General features: G+C 32.5%; 1 protein-coding gene across 1 annotated transcript in view; it reads left to right on the forward strand.

The window, feature by feature from the left end:
- Positions 1-19362, forward strand: part of LOC134690274 (uncharacterized) — a 69622-nt gene that overhangs the window by 18185 nt on the left and 32075 nt on the right. Inside the window, exons 7-8 of the mRNA XM_063550250.1 lie at positions 1958-2200; positions 18709-19200. Coding sequence (XP_063406320.1) covers positions 1958-2200; positions 18709-19200 — 735 coding nt within the window. The remainder of the gene's footprint in view (positions 1-1957; positions 2201-18708; positions 19201-19362) is intronic.

Genomic DNA, 19362 nt, shown 5'->3' on the forward strand with positions numbered 1-19362 from the left:
CACTTGACACCTGGTTCCCTCCACTTCTTGTATTCAATTATGATTACTGTCATAGAAGTTTGAGGCTTGATACACTTGACACCTGGTTCCCTCCACTTCTTGTATTCAATTGTGATTACTGTCATAGAAGTTTGAGGCTTGATACACTTGACACCTGGTTCCCTCCACTTCTTGTATTCAATTGTGATTACTGTCATAGAAGTTTGAGGCTTGATACACTTGACACCTGGTTCCCTCCACTTCTTGTATTCAATTGTGATTACTGTCATAGAAGTTTGAGGATTGACAGACTTGACACCTGGTTCCCTCCACTTCTTTTATTCAATTATGATTACTGTCATAGAAGTTTGAGGCTTGATACACTTGACACCTGGTTCCCTCCACTTCTTTTATTCAATTATGATTACTGTCATAGAAGTTTGAGGCTTGACAGACTTGACACCTGGTTCCCTCCACTTCTTTTATTCAATTATGATTACTGTCATAGAAGTTTGAGGCATGACACACTTGACACATGGTTCCCTCCACTTCTTTTATTCAATTGTGATTACTTTCATAGAAGTTTGAGGCTTGATACACTTGACACCTGGTTCCCTCCACTTCTTGTATTGAATTGTGATTACTGTCATAGAAGTTTGAGGATTGACAGACTTGACACCTGGTTCCCTCCACTTCTTGTATTCAATTATGATTACTGTCATAGAAGTTTGAGGCTTGACACACTTGACACCTGGTTCCCTCTACTTCTTTTATTCAATTGTGATTACTTTCATAGAAGTTTGAGGCTTGATACACTTGACACCTGGTTCCCTCCACTTCTTTTATTCAATTGTGATTACTTTCATAGAAGTTTGAGGCTTGATACACTTGACAACCGGTTCCCTCCACTTCTTGTATTCAATTGTGATTACTGTCATAGAAGTTTGAGGATTGACAGACTTGACACCTGGTTCCCTCCACTTCTTTTATTCAATTGTGATTACTTTCATAGAAGTTTGAGGCTTGATACACTTGACACCTGGTTCCCTTCACTTCTTGTATTCAATTGTGATTACTGTCATAGAAGTTTGAGGATTGACAGACTTGACACCGGGTTCCCTCCACTTCTTTTATTCAATTATGATTACTGTCATAGAAGTTTGAGGCATGACACACTTGACACATGGTTCCCTCCACTTCTTTTATTCAATTGTGATTACTTTCATAGAAGTTTGAGGCTTGATACACTTGACACCTGGTTCCCTCCACTTCTTGTATTGAATTGTGATTACTGTCATAGAAGTTTGAGGATTGACAGACTTGACACCTGGTTCCCTCCACTTCTTGTATTCAATTATGATTACTGTCATAGAAGTTTGAGGCTTGACACACTTGACACCTGGTTCCCTCTACTTCTTGTATTCAATTGTGATTACTGTCATACAAGTTTGAGGCTTGACACACTTGACACCTGGTCCCATCCACTTCTTGTATTCAATTGTGCATATACAAAGTCAAGTTATAACAAGTCGATCGTCCCTGTGAGTCTCAAAATTTTGTCAGTCCAGAGTTATCTGCCCAAAACCCAACCCATAAAATCTTGTGAGTGAATAAATGCCTTAACTGTCCACCGATGAGTGGAATTTGTTCAAGAAATCACACTATGAGTTTGATTTATTTAAACCAAAAAGACTCTTGGTGGGGTTATGCCCCTTTGAAAATTAAACAAAGTCAGTTGACCATTCTAAATCAGAAACCGTAAGTGGTAGACACTTGGGATTTTCACCAATGATTATTCATTCATGTGACCTTATAGATAACAGCTGGACGTTACACAAACAACAATCAATCCATGTTTGACATAGACTTTTAATGATTTGTTAATGAAAAATATTGAAAACAAACTTTTAAATTGGTTAACAAATCTTTATTAAACTTAGACTTATTGATATTTTAATAGAAAAAGTTATAATTACAGATCCAATCCACACACAGACAAAGTCCACTATGTTAAACAGGTTACTTGGCAGTGGAACGTATGTTTCCTATGACATGCGCTGTATGGTAACAGGCCAGTTCGCGGTCGGAAAAACTAGTCTTGTCAAGCTATTAGCTGGTGATGTCGTTCCAGATGGAAGACATCCTACCGATGGGATTTCCCTAATAGAAGGTCGCTGTGGCCTTGATGTTGAGACTAGAAGCTGGATTTATATTGATCCAGGTAAGAAAATCTACAACATTAAAACTTTTCATTTATATTTGAATACCTCTTTGGTATCTTCCACCTCTCTATTAGCTTCAGAATCAGGTAATCTTTATAACTTGAAAAGACAAAGACATAGAAAAAACCTGCGGCTTATTGAACGAATTTAACGGTAATACGAACTCAATAACACTATTGTTGGGATTGGTGAATGTAGTTTCTCTTATGATTTAAACAAAATTCTAGTCTGATATTCAGAGATCTTGTCCTTTTATCATGTTAATGGTCATATTTTTGGCAATTTGATATGCCTTAACCGGCTTAAGATATTGTTGTGCATTTTTAGCTCACCTGGCCCGGTGAGCTTTTCCCATCACTTTGCGTCCGTCGTCCGTCGTCGTTGTTAACTTTTACAAAAATCTTCTCCTCTGAAACTACTGGGCCAAATTGAACCAAACTTGGCCACAATCATCATTGGGGTATCTAGTTTAGCGTGACCCGGTCAACCAACCAAGATGGCCGCCACGGCTAAAAATAAAACATAGGGGTAAAATGCAGTTTTTGGCTTATAACTCAAAAACCAAAGCATTTAGAGGAAATCTTACATGGGGTAAAAATGTTTATCAGGTCAAGATCTATCTGCCCTGAAATTTTCAGATGAATCGGTCAACCCGTTGTTGGGTTGCTGCCCCTGAATTGGTAATTTTGTGGAAATTTTGCAGTTTTTGGTTATTATCTTGAATATAATTATAGATAGAGATAAACTGTAAACAGCAATAATGTTTAGCAAAGTAGGATTTACAAATAAGTCACCTTGACCGAAATGGTCAGTTGATCCGTTTAGGAGTTATTGCCCTTTATAGTCAATTTTTAACCATTTTTCGTAAATCTTAGTTATCTTTTACAAAAATCTTCTCCTTTGAAACTACTGGGCCAAATTAATCCAGACTTGGCAATAATCATCTTTGGGGTATCTAGATTTAAAAATGTGTCCAGTGACCCAACTATCAAATCAAGATGGCCGCCACAGCTAAAAATAGAACATAGGGGTAAAATGCAGTTTTTGGCTTATAACTCAAAAACCAAAGCATTTAGAGCAAATCCAACACGTGGTAAAATTATTATCAGATCAAGATCTATCTGCCCTATAATTTTCAGATGAATCTGACAACCCATTGTTGGGTTGCTGCCCCTGAATCGGTAATTTTAAGGAAATTTTGCTGTTTTTGGTTATTATCTTAAATTTTATTATAGATAGAGATAAACTGTAAACAGCAATTATGTTCAGCAAAGTAAGATTTACAAATAAGTCAACATGACCGAAATGGTCAATTGACCCCCTAAGGAGTTATTGTCCTTTATAGTCAATTTTTAACAATTTTCATAAAATTTGTAAATTTTTTATTAACATTTTCCACTGAAACTACTGGGCCAAGTTCATTATAGATAGAGATAAATGTAAGCAGCAAGACTAGTAAAGTAAGATTTACAAACACATCACCATCACCAAAACACAATTTTGTCATGAATCCATCTGCTTCCTTTGTTTATAATTCACATAGACCAAGGTGAGCGACACAGGCTCTTTGGAGCCTCTAGTTTTTTCTACAGGGCCGTTATACTGACTTGTTATAAAAAAAAAATCTGCATATTATATTTGATTCTTACAGGAAGTTCAAAATGATATATTATAATGAACTCATTGCATAGCTCTTTATTAGAAGGTAAATGTAGTTTGCACTCTGTCTTTCTGTCTGTTCATCCGTCAGTCCGGTGTCATATGGTATTTTGAACCCCCTAAAAATTGAACCCGGGGTCAAAATACCATGCGGTAAAATGACCCCGGGTCATTATACCGCATGGTATTTTGACCCCGGGGTCATTTTTCACATATGGTATTTTGAACCCCCCTGCGGTATATTGAACCCCCCTGTTTTTGAGAAATAGTATTGCAGATAATCTTATTTACAATTTATTGGCTATTATTTTTTTTTTAATTAGAGGTTATGAGTAGGGGGTTCAATATACCGCAGGGGGGTCAAAATACCATGGCTATTTAAAATTTTGCAAAATATCTTTTCCAGTATGCTAAATACATATAAACTACTTATTGGAGTATTATAACTATGTTAAGGAGTTAGAATAGCTTGGATTTTTGAAATTCAAGGTCTATAGTAGGGGGTTCAATATACCGCAGGGGGGTCAAAATACCATGGCTATTTAAAATTTTGCAAAATATCTTTTCCAGTATGCTAAATACATATAAACTACTTATTGGAGTATTATAACTATGTTAAGGAGTTAGAATAGCTTGGATTTTTGAAATTCAAGGTCTATAGTAGGGGGTTCAATTTACCGCAGGGGGGTCAAATTACCATGGCTAAGTAAAATTTTCAAAATATCTTTTCCAGCATGACGATACATACAAATTACAATTTGGGGTATTATTACTATGTTAAGGAGTTAGATTAGCTTGAATTTTTGAAATTCAAGGTCTATGGTAGGGGGTTCAATATACCGCAGGGGGGTCAAAATACCATGGCTAAGTAAAATTTTCAAAATATCTTTGCCAGTTTGTTAAATACATACAAACTACTTATTGGAGTATTATTACTATGTTAAGGAGTTTGAATAGCTATTTTTTTTTTTAATTTAAGGTATAGTAGGGGGTTCAATAAACCGCAGGGGGGTCTAAATACCATGGGAATTATTTTTTTCAAAACATTTTTTCCAGGATGTTTAATGCATACAAACTACTTATTGAAGTATTATTACTAAGTTAAGGAGTTAGAATAGCTAGAATTTTTGAAATTTAAGGTCTATAGAAGGGGGTTCAATATACCGCAGGGGGGTCAATATACCATGGAATTGATTTTGTTTCAAAACATTTTTTCCATGATGTTAAATGCATACAAACTACTTATTGAAGTATTATTACTCAGTTAGGGAGTTAGAATAGCTAGAATTTTTGAATATTAAGGTCTATGGTAGGGGGTTCAATATATCGCAGGGGGGTCAAAATACCATGGCAAAGTAAAATTTTCAAAATATCTTTTCCAGTATGTTAAATACATACAAACTACTTGTAGGAGTATTATAACTATGTTAAGGAGTTTGAATAGCTAGAATTTTTGAAATTTAAGGTCTATATAAGGGGGTTCAATATACCGCAGGGGGTCAAAATACCATGGCTACGTAAAATTTTCAAAATATCTTTGCCAATTTGTTAAATGCATACAAACTACTTGTAGGAGTATTATTACTATGTTAAGGAGTTTGAATAGCTAGAAATTTTGAAATTTAAGGTCTATGGTATAGGGGGTTCAATATACCGCGGGGGGTCAAAATACCATGGCAAAGTAAAATTTTCAAAATATCTTTGCCAGTTTGTTAAATACATACAAACTACTTATTGAAGTATTTTAATTATGTTAAGGAGTTTGAATAGCTAGAATTTTTGAAATTTAATGTCTATAGTAAGGGTTCAATATACCGCAGGGGGGTCAATATACCATGGAAATTATTTTTTTTCAAAACATTTTTTCCAGGATGTTAAATGCAAACAAACTACTTATTGAAGTATTATTACTCAGTTAGGGAGTTAGAATAGCTAGAATTTTTGAATATTAAGGTCTATGGTAGGGGGTTCAATATACAAATTATTTTTTTTCAAAACATTTTTTCCAGGATGTTAAATGCATACAAACTACTTATTGAAGTATTATTACTATGTTAAGGAGTAAGAATTGCTAGAATTTTTGAAATTTAAGGTCTATAGTAGGGGGTTCAATATACCACAGGGGGGTCAATATACCATTGAAATTATTTTTTTTCAAAACATTTTTTCCAGGATGTTAAATGCATACAAACTACTTATTGAAGTATTATTACTAAGTTAAGGAGTTAGAATAGCTAGAATTTTTGAATATTAAGGTCTATGGTAGGGGGTTCAATATACCGCAGGGGGGTCAAAATACCATGGAAATTATTTTTTTTCAAAACATTTTTTCCAGGATGTTAAATGCATACAAACTACTTATTGAAGTATTATTACTATGTTAAGGAGTTAGAATTGCTAGAATTTTTTAAATTTAAGGTCTATAGTAGGGGGTTCAATATACCGCAGGGGGGTCAATATACCATTGAAATTATTTTTTTTCAAAACATTTTTTCCAGGATGTTAAATGCATACAAACTACTTATTGAAGTATTATTACTAAGTTAAGGAGTTAGAATAGCTAGAATTTTTGAATATTAAGGTCTATGGTAGGGGGTTCAATATACCGCAGGGTGGTCAAAATACCATGGAATTTTTTTTTTTTCTTACATCTTTTCCATCATTTTAAATACATACAAACTACTTTTTGGAGTATAATTACTATGTTAAGGAGTTAGGATAGCAAGACTTTTTGAAATGGAAGGTCTATGGTAGGGGGTTCAATATACCCCAGGGAGGTCAAATTACCATGGCTAAGTAAAATTTTCAAAATATCTTTTCCAGCATGTTGAATACATACAAATTACAATTTGGAGTATTATTACTATGTTAAGGAGTTTGAATAGCTAGAGTTTTTGAAATTTAAGGTCTATAGTAGGGGTTCAATATACCGCAAGGGGGGTCAAAATACCATGGCTAAGTAAAATTTTCAAAATATCTTTGCCAGTTTGTTAAATACATACAAACTACTTGTAGGAGTATAATAATTATGTTAAGGATTTTGAAGAGCTAGATTTTTTTGAAATTTAAGGTCTATAGTAGGGGGTTCAATATACCGCAGGGGGGTCAAAATACCATGGAAATTATTTTTTTCAAAACATTTTTTCCAGCATTTTTAATGCATACAAACTACTTATTGAAGTATTATTACTTAGTTAAGGAGTTAGAATAGCTAGAATTTTTGAATATTAAGGTCTATGGTAGGGGGTTCAATATACCGCAGGGGGGTCAAAATGCCATGGCTAAGTAATATTTCAAAATATCTTTTCCAGTATGTTAAATTCATACAAACTACTTGTATAGTACATTTCTTCCAGCATTTTAAATGCATACAAACTACTTATTGAAGTATTATTACTCAGTTAGGGAGTTAGAATAGCTAGAATTTTTTAATATTAAGGTCTATGGTAGGGGGTTCAATATACCGCAGGGGGGTCAAAATACAATGGCTAAGTAAAATTTTCAAAATATCTTTTACAGTATGTTAAATACATACAAACTACTTGTAGGAATATTATAACTATGTTAAGGAGTTTAAATAGCTAGAATTTTTGAAATTTAAGGTCTATAGTCATATAGTAGGGGGTTCAATATACTGCAGGAGGGTCAAAATACCATGGATTTTTTTTCTTCAAAATATCTTTTCCAGCATTTTAAATACATACAAACTACTTATTGGAGTATTATTACTATGTTAATGAGTTAGGATAGCAAGAAATTTTGAAATGGAAAGTCTATGGTAGGGGGTTCAATATACCGCAGGGGGGTCAAAATACCATGGCAAAGTAAAATTTTCATAATATCTTTTCCAGTATGTTAAATACACACAAACTACTTGTAGGAGTATTATAACTATGTAAAGGAGTTTGAATAGCTAGAATTGTTGAAATTTAAGGTCTATAGTAGGGGTTCAATATACCATGGCTAAGTAAAATTTTCAAAATATCTTTCCCAGTTTGTTAAATACATACAAACTACTTGTAGTAGTATAATAACTATGTTAAGGATTTTGAAGAGCTAGAATTTTTTGAAATTTAAGGTCTATAGTAGGGGGTTCAATATACCGCAGGGGGGTCAAAATACTATGGAAATTTTTTTTTTTTTCAAAACATTTCTTCCAGCATTTTAAATGCATACAAACTACTTATTGAAGTATTATTACTTAGTTAAGGAGTTAGAATAGCTAGAATTTTTGAATATTAAGGTCTATGGTAGGGGGTTCAATATACCGCAGGGGGGTCAAAATGCCATGGCTAAGTAATATTTCAAAATATCTTTTCCAGTATGTTAAATTCATACAAACTACTTGTAGGAATATTATAACTATGTTAAGGAGTTTGAATAGCTAGAATTTTTGAAATTTAAGGTCTCTAGTAGGGGGTTCAATATACTGCAGGGGGGTCAATATACCATGGAAATTATTTTTTTTCAAAACATTTTTTCCAGGATGTTAAGGTCAAGGAACAGTAAATAGGCTATGTCACAGATTTTGCTAATAATTTGCATACAACCTTGGCTCGTTGAACTACAACTGAAAATCGAAAAAATAATACAATTAACTCTTTTATTATCTGAAAAATTGCAGATTGATTTCTTTTAATATGGGTGAATATTTGTATAGAAAGCACATAAAATCGGCAAAAAACCTTCTAAAATTTGTCTTAAAATCGCCAAATCTTTAATTCTAATCCATAGATTTTTCTTAAAAAACTATATATTGTTGACACATAAATTTCTGTTTTAATGATATAAAATAATCATAGGGTCACCGACTTCGTTTTTTGTCTAATAATCAATTTGTTACCTTGTTGGTAGTGAAAAACGTCAAAAATCAACGTTTTACGGCCTGCAACGCGATAACGTTACGATTATTTCGACGTTTTGTTGGATTTTTTCACAAAGAACCAAACTTTGAATGATGTTTACCGTAAAAACGAAGTCGGTGACCCTATCTTTATTTTGCATAATTATAACGGAAATTAATGAATCCACAACATATAGTTTTTTAAGAAAAATCTATGGAGTAGAATTAAAGATTTGGCGATTTTAAGACAAATTTTTGAAGGGTTTTCGCCGATTTTATATGCTTTCTATACAAATGTTCACCCATTGTGCAAGAATTTATTCAAAATATCTTTTCCAGTATGTTAAATACATACAAACTACTTGTAGGAGTATTATAACTATATTAAGGAGTTTGAATAGCTAGAATTTTTGAAATTTAAGGTCTATAGTAGGGGTTCAATATACCGCAACCATGGTAATTATTTTTTTTCAAAACATTTTTTCCAGCATTTTAAATACATACAAACTTCTTATTGGAGTATTATAACTATGTTAAGGAGTTAGAATTGCAAGAATTTTTGAATTTAAGGTCTATGGTAGGGGGTTCAATATACCGCAAGGGGGTCAAAATACCATGGCTAAGTAATATTTCAAAATATCTTTTCCAGTATGTTAAATACATACAAAATGTTGTAGGAATATTATAAATATGTTAAGGAGTTTGAATAGCTAGAATTTTTGAAATTTAAGGTCTATAGTAGGGGGTTCAATATACCGCAGGGGGGGTCAAAATACCAAGGAAATTATTTTTTTTCAAAACATTTTTTCCAGCATTTTAAATGCATACAAACTACTTATTGAAGTATTATTACTAAGCTAAGGAGTTAGAATTGCAAGAATTTTTAAAATTTAAGGTCTATAGTGGGGGGTTCAATATACCGCAGGGGGGGTGAAAATACCATGGAAATTATTTTTTTTCCTAATATCTTTTCAAGCATTTTAAATACATACAAACTACAAGTTGGAGTATTATTACTATGTTAAGGAGTTAGGATAGCAAGAATTTTTGAATTTTAAAGGCTATGGTAGGGGGTTCAATATACCGCAGGGGGGTCAAAATACCATGGAATTTTTTTTCTTTTCAAAATATCTTTTCCAGCATGTTAAATACATACATACTACTTGTTGGAATATTATAACTATGTTAAGGAGTTAGGATAGCAAGAATTTATGAAATTTAAAGGCTATGGTAGGGGGTTCAATATACCATGGGGGGGGGGGTCAAAATACCATGGCAAAGTAAAATTTTCAAAATATCTTTTCCAGTGTTAAATACATACAAACTACTTGTTGGAGTATTATAACTATGTTAAGGAGTTAGAATAGCAAGAATTTTTGAACTTTGGGGTCTATGGTAGGGGGTTCAACAACCTCAGGGGGTCAATATACCATGGAATATTTTTTTTCTTTTCAAAATATCTTTTCCAGCATGTTAAATACATACATACTACTTGTTGGAATATTATAACTATGTTAAGGAGTAAGAATATTCTAACTCCTTAACATAGTTATAATACTCCAACAAGTAGTTTGTATGTATTTAACAAACTGGCAAAGATATTTTGAAAATTTTACGTATCCATGGTATTTTGACCCCCTGCGGTATATTGAACCCCCTTCTATAGACCTTGATTTTCAAAAATTCAAGCTATTCTAACTCCTTAACATAGTAACAATACTCCAATTTGTAGTTTGTATGTAATCAACATGCTGGAAAAGATATTTTGAAAATTTTACTTAGCCATGGTATTTTGACCCCCTGCGGTATATTGAACCCCCTTCTATAGACCTTGATTTTCAAAAATTCCAGATATTCTTAATCCTTAACATAGTCATAATACTCCAATAAGTAGTTTGTATGCATTTAACATGCTGGAAAAGATATTTTGAAGGAAAAATAGTCTTTTTAATATTAACTTTGAGGCACCAGTCAGCACAATATTTTTCTAGCTGATCAAGTCTACTTTGAAGCCCTGTGGCTGATGTTGACATAATCACAATATCATCTGCATACATCAAACAACTTAATTTCTCGGAGTGCAGGGAAACTGCATCCAGGCAGGAGTCAAGATAAGATTGGAAGTCATTCATAAAAATTTTAAATAATGAAGGACTCAAGTTGTCTCCTTGTCTTACACCTAATTTAATGCTAAAAGGGTCAGTGAGAGAAGCTCCAACTCTTACACATGCTTGACTATTGTTATATATATCTGATATAATATTATAAAATAAAGTACCAACTTTCATATTAATAAGCTTCAGTTTAAGACCTATATGAATTACACTGTCAAATGCTTTGAGAAAGTCAACAAAACAAGTATACAATCTGCCCTCTTTACTGTGACAGTATTTGTCTATCAGTGTTTTTAAAATAAATATATGATCTTAAGTTCTGGCATTTTTTGTAAAGCCAATCTGAGAATTATGAATTAAGTTGTTTTGGTACAAAAATTGGTCAAGTCTTGTATTCAAAATATTGTTAAAAAGTTTACCAATGGTACTAGTAATTGTTATACCTCTATAGTTAGATGGATCACAAGGATCATCTGATTTAAAAATTGGCGAAATAAAACCATCAGCCCAAATCTTTGGGTACACACTATTCTTGAGGCACAAATTAAATAATTTATATAAGCTACCTATCAAATATGACTGACTATATTTTAACATTTCATTTGAAATCAAATCAGGTCCACAGGCCTTGCCTGATTTTAAGCTTGCAATAGCATCAGAAATTTCTTTTTAACTAACATTATCTAAATCATTAAAAACTAAAATTTTTTCTTTGTCATTCAGGATCATTTCCAACTGGTTAAGTCATGAATAAAATGTGTTATCAATTGCAGAGTGAAGATTAAGAAAGTGATTGGCCCATGTATCAGAATCAATTAGTGAAGAGCAGTTTTCTTTTTTGCTATCCTGAATGTCATTTATTAATTTCCAATATTGCTTAGAGTTTTCAACTCTAAGAGTATCAAGTTTTTGTAGCATGGAATTGATAAATTGCTTATATTTAACGGTATATTGAACCCCCTTCTATAGACCTTGATTTTCAAAAATTCAAGCTATCCTAACTCCTTAAAATAGTAATAATACTTCAATTAGTTGTTTCTATGTATATAACATGCTGGAAAAGATATTTTGAAAACTTGACTTAGCCATGGTATTTTGACCCCCTGCGGTATATTGAAACCCCTACCATAGACATTCAATTTCAAAAATTCCAGCGATTCTTCATCATCATGACATAGTAATAATACTCCAATAAGTAGTTTGTATGCATTTAACATGCTGGAAAAGGTATTTTGAAGAACAAATATTTTCATGGTATTTTGACCCCTCCTACCATGGTATATTGAACCCCTACTATAGACCTTGAATTTCATAAACCCAAGCTATTCTAACTCCTTAACATAATTATAATACTCCGATAAGTAGTTTGTATGTATTTAACAAACTGGCAAAGATATTTTAAAAATTTTACTTAGCCATGGTATTTTGACCCCCTGCAGTATGTTGAACCCCCTTCTATAGACCTTGATTTTCAAAAATTCAAGCTATTCTAACTCCTTAACATAGTAACAATACTCCAATTTGTAGGATGCATGTATTCAACATGCTGGAAAAGATATCTTAAAAATTTTACTTAGCCATGGTATTTTGACCCCCTGTTGTATATTGAACCCCCTTCTATAGACCTTGATTTTCAAAAATTCAAGCTATTCTAACTCCTTAACTTAGTAATAATACTTCAATAAGTTGTTTGTATGTATATAACATGCTGGAAAAGATATTTTGAAATTTTACTTAGCCATGGTATTTTGACCCCCCTGCGGTATATTGAACCCCCTACCATAGACATTCAATTTCAAAAATTCCAGCTATTCTTAATCCTTAACATAGTAATAATACTCCAATAAGTAGTTTGTATACATTTAACATGCTGGAAAATATATTTTGAAGAAAAAATATTTTCATGGTATTTTGACCCCCCCCCCTGCCATGGTATATTGAACCCCCTACCATAGGCCTTGAATTTCAAAAACCCAAGCTATTCTGACTCCTTAACATAATTATAATACTCCGATAAGTAGTTTGTATGTATTTAACAAACTGGCAAAGATATTTAAAAATTTTACGTAGCCATGGTATTTTGACCCCCTGTGGTATGTTGAACCCCCTTCTATAGACCTTGATTTTCAAAAATTCAAGCTACTCTAACTCCTTAACATAGTAACAATACTTCAATAAGTAGTTTGTATGTACTCATCATGCTTGAAAAGATATTTTGAAAACTTTACTTAGCCATGGTATTTTGACCCCCTGCGGTATATTGAACCCCCTACCATAGACATTCACTTTCAAAAATTCCAGCTATTCTTAATCCTTAACATAGTAATAATACTCCAATAAGTAGTTTGTATGCATTTTACATGCTGGAAAAGATATTTTGAAGAAAAAATATTTTCATGGTATTTTGACCCCCCCTACCATGGTATATTGAACCCCCTACTATAGACCTTGAATTTCAAAAACCTAAGCTATTCTAACTCCTTAACATAATTATAATACTCCAATAAGTAGTTTGTAAATATTTGACAAACTGGCAAAGATATTTTAAAAAGGAGTAGGGGCTTTAATGGCCTAAAATGGCCCCAGATTTACAAGATAATAAAAATTCTAACAGAGCAGATTTTTCTCCATAAATTATTAGAATATGAGTAAATGATTTAAAAAAAATGTTTTTATTTAACTAAAAAAGGTTCAATGACGTCACAATGGTAGGTGCAAATGACGTCATTATTGGGAAAATAAGCAAAAATACCGAAAATTTGATGGTTTTTCTAAATTTTGACCACCGCACCAGGCTTGCACCAATTAGAAATTTTAACATTTTGACAAGTTCATACATATCAAACTTCGGATAAAAAATCTTCTTGGTGCAAGGTTGGTGCGATAGTTTATTTTATATTTTTCACAGCCAAGCCGAGCAATACAAAGCTGAAATTTGCAGTCCAAATTGGACCTTTTCATCTGACAAAGTTTAGTTTATACATTCTTATGCCTATAGAAACTTTTTTTTGTGTTTATGAATGCAAAGTGTATTCGTAATTATATTTCCGTATGTTTATCTAGTTGAATTTCTTTAAAAAATCCGACAGCAATGAACTTCATGTGTAAGGCAGTCAATAACAACTTTGAGGACATTTTTTTTAATTATGAAATTTTAGATAGACTAGCTTCAATATAACAAAATCTGTACATTTCTGATGTTTTTGCTAATTAAAAATTTGTTGTTTGAATGGGGCAATCTTCTCTCTCTGGTATTAGGGTCAGATCCATGATTTATGTAATGAAAAGTAGGGGGGGGGTATTTTACTTAAATTTCCATAATTGGCGAGAAACACGAGATTTATTTCGAAAATGAAACTGCCTATATTCCAATTGGATGTGTCTTTGTGGGTAATGTGCATAGGTTTTTTTCTAAAGTGAACATTGATTGGTTAAATATTTCTTAGTGATGTCCTGTGTTTGAATTTGTTTGTTAGCTTTTTGGTCATGAAAGTTTGTCTCTAATATTTAATTAACTGTGCATTTGTATTCAGATATCGCAGATCAAGTTTATTTGTTCATTGTGTAATCATACGTTTTTTGATTGAGTTAAGTCTACCAATTGATATTTTATCGTATGTTTTTCTATGTTGTGATGTTATGCTATTGTTTCAGAAATAGGGAGAAGGTTTGGATCCATTAAAACGTTTAATCCCGCTGTAAATGTTTGCACCTGTCCTAAGTCAGGAATCTGATGTACAGTAGTTGTCGTTTGTATATGTAATATATACGTGTTTCTCGTTCTCGTTTTGATTATATAGATTAAACCGTTGGTTTTCCCGTTTGAATGGTTTTACACTAGTAATTTTGGGGCCCTTTATATTGTTATTTGGATAGAGAGTTGTCTCATTGGCACTCACACCACATCTTCCTATATCTATAGATATAAGTTCTTTAAAATTTGATGGTAAAAAACGGAAACAGCATAAGGAAGACTATCCATATATCCGTATAAACATGTATATATAATTATATAAGTACGCCTGAGCAAGTGACAACTCTACAACAGATTTATCCATTGTATCACCAGCAGGGATGGTGATACATGGCTGTGTAAATTATGTATATACAACTCGTCTAAACATCAACCCATCAATGTAAGATCTGTAAATTTGCAAATGTATATATACATGGATAATTAACCTTTCCATGCATAGAAACAAGAGCCTGAGGTCTGTAACCATACTACATGTCTGTTACCTTTTTAAAGGTTATGTTTTGAATAGTTTTATGATCATGCGTAAAAATGAAGTGTAAATTTTAAAATGTGACCTGGCTTTGTTGTTGAGCCCCATTTGTGGGCATTATGTTTTCTGGTCTATGCGTCTGTTTGTCCGTGCGTACATGTATGTCAGTCTGTTCGTCCGATTGTCCTTGTGTCTCGCTTCAGGTTTAAGTGTTTGGTCAAGGTAGTTGAATCTGACATCAGACTCAGAAATTTTAGTAAATTTTACTGTGTGTTTTGTGTGTTTGATTTTTTCTACTTTGAATATAGAAAAAATCTAAGAATACAGATTTATTTGATATAGTAGCATGTTCCAGTTTTGTAATTCTATAGAATGATACATTATAAGTCTGGACGACTGAAATAGATAATAAAAAAAAGATGAATTTCGAAAAGTCAACCCTAACGATCCTTTACATAAGTCTAGAGGGGGAGGGGGTATACTTCAATACTTAATTGATAGGGGGTGCCGCTGTATTGTCACCTTACCCAGTTTTACATTTTAAAAATATATACCTTTTCATAAATTGCGTAGGATTTTTTTTTATATCATATATATCTGAAAGTTTTCTTAACTTTTTACTTATTCAAGCTTAAAAAGGTGTAAATAGAAGCGCCCCCCTTCAACCCCAATCTCTTCTGGAAACATAACTACTGTCAAGGAAATACACTGACTTTTAAAAACACCCTTTAATGCATGTGTCTGTATCTATTTATTTAAGATAATCAATATTAAGATTTATTAGCGCTAAATGTGTCTTGTCTTTATATTCTTCTTTTTGTCGCTGATAAGTGAGACCCAACCCAGCATCAGATGCACAATCTGTATATATCAGCAATACCCGGTGTTTTGTTTTGTTTGTTGGTGTTTCAATATTGCTTTTCCCTTAAATATTTACTTTGGAGTGCGTTTCTTTTTACAATTTACATCTTAAATTGCCTTTCTGTTTCAATATATTTAAAATTAAATCTTGTAAATAGAAAACAAATCGCGGTTGCCATGGGCACAGATATGTTGCTAGGGAGAAACAACAGTGAATTTGGCAAAAATGTGCAATTAATTATGTAATATTTAAATAGTTTACAAGTGTAAAGTTCACTACATGCTAAACAGGTTCAATTTCAAATATAGATATATTAAAGCTGTATAATAATCATATTTGATGAGATTAACTCCGCCATTTTAGTGGTTGCTAGGCAACAGAATAAACGAGCTAGACCCAAAATTCGATTATTTTCAGAAGGTCTATGGTATAGACTTACAACATGACAAATTAAATGAAATTTTGGGGTGGGGCCAAAAATGGCCCTTATAGCCCCTAGTCCTTTTACGTAGCCATGGTATTTTGACCCCCTGCGGTATATTGAACCCCCTTCTAAAGACCTGAATTTTCAAAAATTCAAGCTATTCTAACTCCTTAACATAGTAACAATACTCCAATTTGTAGGATGCATGTATTCAACATGCTGGAAAAGATATTTTAAAAATTTTACTTAGCCATGGTAATTTGCCCCCCTCCCCCTTTTTTACCATGTAGAATTAAAACTTTAAAGTCTACCATTCTATATTAATATTTTAAATTTCAAAGAATAATAGTGTCCAAGCTACATGGTCTAGTTTTAATGCTTTAAGAAGTTTTTTGAATGAAATTTTGTTGGTTAAGACTTCAGAGCACTTATACCAAGCAAATATTTTTCTTTTAACCAATCATTGAAAATTGACCTCCCCTTCTTGTATAAATGATTTTTAATATTTGATTAGCTTTTATATAATGTTAAATGTTTTATTAATCATCTAAAATGAAAAAAACAGGGGGGTTCAATTTACCATGGGGGTTCAATTTTCCATACAGGGGGGGTTCAATTTACCATAGCGGTATTTTGACCCCGGGGTCATTTTACCATGGGGTTCAAAATACCATATGACACCGGCAAATCAGTTTTCCACACTTTTTATGCCCCCGCCGTAGTGGAGGGGGCATTAAGTTTTACCCTTGTCCGTCTGTACATACTTACGTCCAAAATTAGATTATGTTCTCTAACTTTAACTGGCCTTAACCAAATGTTATGAAACTAATATACAATGCTTATTACCACAAAATACAGATCAACTTTGAATTTTGGTGTCCTCACTTTTACTGTTCTAGAGTTATGCCCATTTACGAATTAAATGGACAAATTGCTGAATTTTTCGTTTCCGTTCTCTAACTTTAATTTACCTCAACCAAATGAAATGAAACTTATTATACACAATGCTTATAACAACAAAACACTGATCAAGTTTAAATTTTGGTAGAGTCACTTTTACTGTTTTAGAGTTATGCCCATTTTACAAATGGAAAAATTTCTGAAATACATGTTTCTGTTCTCTAACTTTAGTTTGCCTCAACTAAATGATATGAAGCTTCTTGAGTTAATCCTTTTTTAAAGTTATATGCAAGCAGGGTTATCATCTGTGTCCCATGGACATATTCCCCATTTATAAACTTCATGCTTGAATATATTGGTTTGATATTTGGTGTATAGTTTTATCATGACAAGTTACAGATCAAGATTGAATTTTGTTCCGGTCTGAAGAATTTTTGCAGAGTTATGGTCCTTTGACCTAAAAATTTCAGTAAAATTATAATTTTTCCGCACTTTTTGTTGTCTTTCATGAAGATATTGATTTAATAATTGGTATATAGTTTTATTATGACAAGTTACAGTTCAAGTTTGAATTTTGTTCCTGTCTGAATATTTTTTGCAGAGTTATGGTCCTTTGACTTACAAAATTCACTCAAATAATCAGTTTTCTGCACTATTTTTCGTCATGCTTGAAGGTATTGATTTGTTAATTGGTATATAGTTTTATTATGACAAGTTACAGTTCAATTTTGAATTTTGTTCCGGTCTGAAGATTTTTTGCAGAGTTATGGTCCTTTGACTTACAAAATTCACTCAAATAATCAGTTTTCAGCACTAATTTTCGTCATGCTTGAAGGTATTGATTTGTTAATTGGTATATAAGTTACAGATCAAGTTTAATTTGTTTTCCAGTCTAATGATTGAGTGCAGATTTATGGTCCTTGGACTTACAAAAATCACTAAAACACTTTGAAGATATTGACTTGATATTTGTTAAATAGTTTACATTATGACAAGTTATAGATCAAGTTAGAATTTTGTTACAATACAATGAATTTTAAACTGGTAGGGGACTATGTATTGACATGCAATACTCACAGAATGCGTGTTAGCTATAAACTTGGAGTTTATCGTCTGTTTATCTACTGCCGTTCTGTCTGTAATTTTTTTTAAATATTTCTTCTTCTTAAACTGAACTTAAATCATACCTGAGGCTTCTAGCCTCAAATTCATTCCTGAATTTCCTGCTCAAAGTTAAAACACAGGAATAAAACAGACAAAATGGTAGTTTTGTCTTTGCTAAAAAGACAGTACGACATATACATATAGTGACCTTATTTATTCTGTTGAGGCATATGTTACGGTTTTGCTAAAAATCATTCAATGCTTTTGGCTTTGAGTATGTCTTTTGATGGTATCAGTATAACAACAGCACAATATTAAACCAAAATAATTTTTTTTTGAATATTATCTATTCAAGTGATATATATTATTTTACAGAAACGTATGACGCTTTAGATGTGGTTTACAATAAGGTGTTGATGACTTCAGTAGAAGAGGACGAAAGAAAAGAAGAAAAAACACCAAAGAAACCACATTTACCAGATTCAAACCTTGTTAGAAGTGATAGTAAAGTGATGACCGCTGGTCCCTCCCAACAGCCTCTAGCAGCCAAACCTTTGTCACCTCAAGTATCCGACAGTGTGTCCAAGAGAATACCAGAGTTAAAAACACATATGAAATCGAAAATGACAAAAGAAGAAATAAAAAAGAGAATGGAAAAAGTCCTTAAAAGTGGAGACTACAAGATGAAAGTAGGAAGACTGATTTTTTGGGACTTTGGTGGACAGTATGTTTATTATACGACACACCAAACCTTCATGACGTTCAGAGCTTTGTTTCTTGTGGTATTTGACGGAAGCAAAGGATTACATGAACTTGTCCCAGATGTTCTGTGTTTTCCAGGGCAGCACATGACACCAACACCAGCAGGTATTGTATGTTAGTTACAATACAAAGACTCATATTGAACATCATTCATTGTTTATTATGTTAAAAAAGCATTTACTTTATCATTAGTAATAACAAGACTTCCAGGTTACTGTGCCAATACTTACTTTAATATTGTGAAAACAATGAAAGCTTTCCCAATAA

Source organism: Mytilus trossulus, chromosome 11 (genome assembly GCF_036588685.1).
Source record: "Mytilus trossulus isolate FHL-02 chromosome 11, PNRI_Mtr1.1.1.hap1, whole genome shotgun sequence".
NCBI classification, from domain to species: domain Eukaryota; kingdom Metazoa; phylum Mollusca; class Bivalvia; order Mytilida; family Mytilidae; genus Mytilus; species Mytilus trossulus.